At 33.0% G+C, this 7,596-nt stretch overlaps 1 protein-coding gene and 2 non-coding genes across 3 annotated transcripts; all 3 read right to left on the bottom strand.

Annotated features, from left to right (window-relative positions):
* Positions 1-85: 85 nt before the first annotated feature.
* Positions 86-6,039, bottom strand: LOC134247125 (peroxisome proliferator-activated receptor gamma coactivator 1-alpha-like; the record flags this gene model as incomplete). Its single annotated transcript, XM_062729462.1, has 10 exons — positions 5,961-6,039; positions 3,602-3,733; positions 3,411-3,473; positions 3,274-3,316; positions 1,900-3,003; positions 1,560-1,646; positions 1,233-1,359; positions 883-1,004; positions 291-349; positions 86-192 (listed from the first exon to the last, which is right to left on the bottom strand). Coding segments are annotated over exons 2-10 (1,818 nt in total), but the record flags the coding sequence as incomplete, so codon positions are not given.
* LOC134247127 (small nucleolar RNA snR60/Z15/Z230/Z193/J17) lies at positions 747-828 on the bottom strand. Its single transcript, XR_009987769.1, has one exon. It is a non-coding gene; the product is annotated as a small nucleolar RNA snR60/Z15/Z230/Z193/J17 (small nucleolar RNA).
* LOC134247126 (small nucleolar RNA snR60/Z15/Z230/Z193/J17) lies at positions 1,716-1,797 on the bottom strand. Its single transcript, XR_009987768.1, has one exon. It is a non-coding gene; the product is annotated as a small nucleolar RNA snR60/Z15/Z230/Z193/J17 (small nucleolar RNA).
* Positions 6,040-7,596: the final 1,557 nt, after the last annotated feature.

The raw sequence follows: 7,596 nt of genomic DNA, 5'->3' as shown, positions 1-7,596 counted from the left end.
GATTAGAAAATAAAATAAAAATTCCCTTCATATTTGGACACTTATGAATTAATATAATTTCACTGATTATCTGAGCAATTGTTACAATTTTGCCTCCTTCAGTACCTAAATCAGCATATTCCACTTCACAAAACTGTCGTCTGCCACCAAAACAAAGGTCAAATTCTAGTGCTCCAGGGACCTGATTACCTTCTACAACAACAGAGCAAAAATAACAAATTAATTGGTTTCTTTTGCATTCAGCCACCTTTTTAAATAAATCTTATAAGAATATGTAGATTTTCACTTACTTTCCACTGCTGCATATGCATCACATGTATAGGCAAAGGTCACAAAGCCATAGTTATCCCTGAGGAAAAAAAGAATATTTTAAATGTAAATGTTTTCTTTCAAAAAAAAAAAAGCTTCACATTCACTCACATGTAATCACTAATTTTTGTGGGGGAGTTCACAGAAATTCTTATATTTTTTGAGGTCACAATTTCCACAAAGTGGTTAAGTTGCAATCAAAACAACTCTATACTCTCTTGAACTTGAAAATTATTCCCATATATCCTAAATCATGAGTACATGTATTAACGAGTTTATAGTATATCCTCACATTTTTTCAAAAAGTTGCAGATCCAGAGCTCCATATTTGAGCTTTCTCTAAATCAACACTGATTTGCTAATTTTCCTGAATGTTGATCATGAAAATGCATGATATCAATAAATTGACAAATATTGTGGTTCTCGATCAAATGAACAGTGAGTATCAGCTAGGAACGAAAGACATTTGTAAAGTCTTCATATGAATCTGCTGAACTATGATCTCATCACATACATCACTGCTTCATATGGAAACAAGTTGAGCAAAATCAGTAAAACCTAAAATTAACTCACCCACACTCCCTGAAATGGACACTAACTTCTTCTATTTCTCCAAAACACTCAAATCTTTTTCTCAGCTGTCTTTTAGAGTAGTTGTTTGGAATTTTTCCCACATAAATGATTCTTCTGTCTTTCTGTATAGAAAACATAATCATTTGAGTGAGTTTTGAGAACTTAACAAAACTTCACAATTTAAAGTTTTTTTGTTACATAATTTCTCAAGCACTATATCATTAAGATTTTCAACATATAAATGAAAGAAATTTATGACAGTTATAGTTAAAAAAAAAACAGCTAATATAAAATTCATCATATTAATATAAAGAAATCTTGAACTCTTTAAGTTATTTTTTCTGTCTCACCATTTTTTGCGCCCTCTCCTCCTCTCTACGTTTCTGGCGTTCTGCCAGATGTCTCTCATGTGACAAGCTTCGACTTCTACTTCTGTATCCTCTATGTCTACTGTAACTTCTACTCCGACTTCTAGACCTGTCGTATATAATAAAAAAATAAAATGTCAACGTAACAAAAATCAAATGGTCTCACTTTTTTTTCTGATATTTCATAAAAATTCCCATACAATGTATTTTTTCCTCTATCAAAGTAATGGTGATTCTTAAGAAATAATGTAAGTCTGAAAACTTTAAAATGTCCCGATTTCCATTAACTAACCTTAAAATTAAACTCACCTGCTGGAAACAGATGAAGACCTAGATCTGGAGCTGTATGACCTAGATCTTGACCGTGAATATGACCGAGATCTTGAACGAGATGACCTACAATAGGTAAAAATACATATATTATTTATTTTCATTGAGTTTCATTCTTTTGTAATTTTAATGAGCAGTGAGTATCAGTTAGGAACGAAAGACATTTGTAAAGTCTTCACATGAATCTGATGAACTATGATCTCATCACATACTCCACTGTCAGTATTCAGTTATTTGAAAGTCCATAAATTCAATTTCTCCTTTTCATATCAAATAACTATCAAAAATAAATAAGTTAATAAAGGACCGTCAACTGTACCTTGAATATGAAGATCCGTATGACCTAGATCGAGATCTGGATACAATGGAATCATAAGTACCACTTCTCCTCCTCCTTCTTCCTCTCCTGTTACGATCCCTTGACCTTGACCTACTTGAATTTCTACTGGCTGACCTTGAACTTGATCTTTGGCTCATTAAGGGAGATCGGCTCCTACTTGAGTATCCACTGCTTGACTTGCTTTCCAAGGAGACATCATTGTTGTCATACTTGGTACTGTTTGTGAAACAGCTATGATAAGCTGGTAGTCTACTGTAAACTGAGCTGTCTCCCTGAGGCATGGGATTTGGCTCAAAGAAGTCCTGAATAGTAATGCCCCCTCCATTGCTATCTTCTTTTGGAGCGATATTTTCCTTTTTAGATTTGGACTGTTTGACACCATTCAGTGACAAGGCTGTGTAGTAGGACGGGATTTTATCAAAGAATTTATCATCTTCCTTACCAACTGGACTCTCGTCTCTCTTTCTATAGTTCCTGCCACTAAACTTCTGTCCTTTCTGTTGTGAATCACTTGATTTATTTGAGACATTATCCTTAGCAAGGGCAAGATTTTGTTTATTTTTGAAACCATCTGATGTGGAATTTGTCAAGTTTTTATCTTTTTCGTTCTCCACATCATCAAATTCGTCTATAATCTCTCCATCTTCCAAGTCCAGAACATCACCTGGATGACAGTTTAAGTTTGACTGCGTTTTGTTTCTCTCTAATCTGGGGACATTCTGACAGTAGTCATGATCCAAGATGTCTCTGTAGTAATTTTTATTCACAGAAGTTTTCTCTTCAGCCAGAATGTCAGAGGCGGTACATACTGGCTGTTTCTTTGGGGAATACTTTTCCATGGACTCCAGTAAAGATTGACTCACTTCTGCGGACGACTTCTGTAGTATTCGTTGCAGTCTGGGAGTGGTACTGGTAGGCTTTAATGCAATAGCCTGGCCACGCCCCCTTTTTGACGGCATCCCCATTGGCAAAAGGATTACAGACTTTCTTTTATTTAAAGCTTTGATCTTGTACAGTGCATCCTTGCTATTAGATTTCTCTGGGATTATTGACACTGCCAATTTTTCAATGGTTTTTGTTTCACTACAAATACAATTTTTTTCCTTTAAAGTTTAAACCAAATGCATGAATGTCAATTTAATGGCATCAACGTTAAACTTGTTTACTCAAAGCCCATGGGCCACAATGCTCAATTTTTGCCTGCCGTTTTGGATGAAAATTTAATTTCATATTGAGGCCCAAACGTAGCTACAACTGGCTTTATAATAATTGACCTTGAATGCAGTATTTGAATGCTTCAATATTGATATGACTATTTTACTATTTATAATTCTTAAAAGAATTTTAACTTACTTGCTCATTTTGAGATCTTCAAATCCAGATAAAGAATTTGATGCTGAAATGAGGATAAAACATACATAAAAGTTGAACAAACTGGAGAAGATCTGAATAACTGGAAAATAGATTTATAAAATGGTTATGGTTAAAACCTTCTTCAAACTGTTCTAGTAGGCTTCCCACATCAGCAGCTTCTATACCAACTGAATCATTATCTAAAAGAGATAATTAAAAATTTATACAAACATGACTGAGAGACTGAAGAGGAATCAATGCACTATTTTTTTAATAAAAAAAGGACATCAATATAAAAATTATCCTCTGAACATCCATATATACTTACATGGTGTTAGGTCAGGCATATCAAAATTAAGTGGTAATTCTGCCGGGTTAAACTCCTCAAACTCTGCCATTGACACAACAGAGGTTATGTCTGGATCTAGATCCATCTTGAAGGTGAACTGTTGTCAATTATCTAAAAAGACATGGACAGCATATGAATTTTTCAATAAAAATTATCAAAATGCATTTGATTTGAGTTTCTTATCTCTGGGGTCACACTTTGGAATGATTTTGTTTGATGACTGGTTCAACCTATTCTTATCTGACAGAGATTCAGACAGCTTGGACTAATGCTTTCACAGTCAGAATCTCACGATAGTATTTCATAATGGGTACAAGTCAAAACGGCACCTGGTGAAAACGGCACTTAGGAAATATGCAAAACGGCACTTGAGAGTAGTCAAAACGGCACTTTAGAAAAGTCAGAACGGTACTTCTTTTATTTTGAGAATTTGATATTGTTTATACAGAAAATGGATCTTTATATGTTACATTTATAGTAATAAATGTGTATATTATTATTGATAAAAAGTTTAAAAAATATTTTAGGAAAAAAATTAAACTGATTCATTTGAAAATTATTATACTTTTGTACAGGGGTTAGATTTTTAAAATGTATTTATATTTTAAATCATATGTATTTATTTACTACAAAAGAGATCAAATCCCAATTATATTATTATGATCCTTTGAAATTAAAAAATTTATAGTGTTGCAAATATGTATACTACTCTGTTTTGGGGGTTGCCAGTCACAGTTGACTAATTAGAAGCCAGTTAGAGTATGTTTACTAAGAATACACTTGTAGGTTTAGGAAACAAAAGACCATTTCACACCTCCCCTTCAATAATCTGTTGATCATCAATTTGCAATCATATACAGCTACTATTGTGTATTTCTCGACAAAATGTCAAATGGATTGTACACAAGTTAGAAAAACTTTGATAATCCTCTCGCAACTGTACATAAAATATGAGTAGCCAAACAACATTTAATAATATAATAAACATGTACATACAAGAACAAAACATTTGTTCTTTTATAATGAAGATATACAATGTTGATATTGTTAAAATAATTTCTACAGAATTAGATAGAAATGTGAGATAAAGTGACTCTTACTGTAAATATTTTTTTTTTTTAAATCATTTACACCATTTCTTTTTTCATATTATCAGTACTACACTACAAATATAATTATTCTAAATCCCACATATTGTTGTGTTATAGCTTAAAAATACTACCTTTAAAAATAGATTGAAAATAAAGCAAAATTGAAGCCACAAAAAATTCTAAAGTCAATAAATTAAATTTTGACTTAAAAAGAACTTATAATGTGAAATATATATCATAACACTATTATATACTTTTTTCTCTAAGTGCCGTTTTAACCAAGTGCCGTTTTCACTAAGTGCCGTTTTAACCAAGTGCCGTTTTGCATATTCCAGGTGCCGTTTTCACCAGGTGCCATTTTCACTAGGTGCCGTTCTAACCATAATTCTTTCATAATGTATGTCTGGAAATTTACACTAACTCTTCCTGACTGATTTAGCTATTGATATACACCTTGGGGACACTGCTGATCACATCAAAAATGTTCTTTCAAAGCTGCGATGCTTCATCTAAACAGATACAATTTCCAAAATCCAAAACTAAAAAACTTAAATGAAAGCTTCCACGATGTAATCATTTTTTGGATCTCTTTCATATTTAATTTTAATATGGTCTGTTATTTGCACTAAGACTATATACAAAATTTCTATTAAATACACCTAAAAAAGACAAACTATTGGATTTCTTCAAATGGGGGTACATAAATTAGTGTATTCTCTAACAATGAAAATTATATAGATTCCTTGATTTTTAAAAGAATATCATTTATGCATTAGGCCCATATAAGCTGACAAGTGTTTAACTTTAAGGTTCAATTTAAAATTGTCTTTTGTTTCTATAACTATCTTATACTTAGGGCCCTAAATCGTAAAACAATGGACGAGGCCACCACGTGGACCATGAATAAAACTTCTATTCTCCTCATAAACAAATAGACTTAGCATGTTTCCACTTAAAACAATGGGCGAGGCCACCACGTGGACCTCGTGTCACGTTGAGTGGGGCATCTTTTTGACATTTTATAAATGAATTATGATTTATCACAGCATTAAATATTAATATATACCTATAACTACTTCATTTTGGAGTGTTATATTAGAATGACAAGACAATTAAATAACATCATTCCATATTTCTTTCCACGTGGTTGAATGAAAAATACAGTGCTCTGAATGGTTAACGTAACTGACGTCAAATGTACAATTAAACAAATTACCATCAGTAATAATAACTAATTAAAAAGTTACCACATCACGTTATAGATATTTTCTATCTATAATATAGGCCTATGTCATTATTATTCTTCGACTCTTTTCTTTCACCTACTCACCTACCGTTCACACAAGTTCCCGAGAAAATGACGTCAATGATCTCGTGCAGTCTCGCAAATTTCGTGATCTCTCCAGTAGCAACATGGGACGCTAATATATATTCATACGCAAAAACAACAATAGTCCTCAAAATATTTGTCACGCGGATTTGACATATTTCATAGTGTTATTATAAATATTTGCTAAATTCTTGATACATTTTATACCCTAAAAGCTGAAACAATAAAGATCTTTCATTTATTTCTGTTTCTGTTTTATGCAGCGTAATAACATCCGTAGGAGTTCCAAGGCACCAAATTTTAGATATCGAGATGGTATTGAGAATTTTTCGAATTTAGTGCCTTTATTTGTGTTTTTAAATTATTGACAATGACTGATCCCGTTTCTCTAAGCTTACCAGCTTTGTCCTCAACGAACAGTTTAGTACGATATAAAGGAATTCCTAGACGATACGAGGAAACAAGACCAGTCTTTATCCAAGGAAACACTCATCGAAAGATTATAGGTTCAGGATATTGACATTTCTTTACCTTTTTTAAGAAATACTAAGAGACAAACGTTTCTAACTATTTAAAGAGGTATTTTCAGAATGCAGTAAATATTTCGTCCCTGATTTATTTTTGCTCCTTTTGATTTGATTGCAAGCACAGGGGCTTGCTCCCAGCATGTAATCATTTAGCTGCAGATCTGTAGCGTTATGGTTTTATATATTTGTCTTTGACCATAACCCTACAGATCCCGTAGTGCAAAAAAGGTGCAATTTACAGCGCAATATTTTTTGCGCTCTTTTGGGGAGAATCTCTCCACTTTCTAGCATTGGTCAATCAACTACCTTTCACTCCCTAATTCTAGACACATTCTGTAGCCAATATGTATAGTTTATCCACTTCCCAACCATTTATAGTTTTCTCTACAGGCAATAAACTCGCTGGAAGTGAATTTTCAGTAATCTAACAAATAATTTTAATCAAGCGAGTTTATCACTTGTAGAGACGACTATAAAGGGTTGGGAGATGGATAAAATATACAGATTAGTTAAATAATGTGTCTAGAATTAGGGGTTGAAAGGTAGTTGATTGAACGATGCTTCAAAATGGAGAAATTCTCCCCAAAAGAGCGCAAAAAATATTGCGCCGTAAATTGCACCTTTTTTGCACTACGGGATCTGTAGCGTTATGGTCAAAGACAAATATATAAAACCATAACGCTACAGATCTGCAGCTAGTAATCATTATATTTATTTAAAAAATAATATACGGTAATGATAAAACTACACAAGTGAGGACGCTATTTTGGACCCCTTCCTCGCTTCAACTTCTGTTTTCATTATTTTTTCCTTATTTTACTGACTCACCGCCTCGGATCTGTCAAGTAATGATTCTTCTAAGACCCTATGCTTGAATTTTCCCCTTGGGGCCTCTGCAATACACATTTCAGACTCAAAAATAATCCAAACGCGCTCATTAGGACAATTGATTATAATCGACAGAATGCAAAAACACATTCGTAAACCTGGGATTTTTCTACTATTTAAAACATCTGCTTATTATAA

This window comes from Saccostrea cucullata, unplaced genomic scaffold (assembly GCF_032062105.1).
Source record: "Saccostrea cucullata isolate Sc308-1 unplaced genomic scaffold, CSIRO_AGI_Scuc_v1 ctg20779, whole genome shotgun sequence".
Taxonomy (NCBI): domain Eukaryota; kingdom Metazoa; phylum Mollusca; class Bivalvia; order Ostreida; family Ostreidae; genus Saccostrea; species Saccostrea cuccullata.
This window is presented reverse-complemented; position numbering and strand designations above follow the sequence as displayed.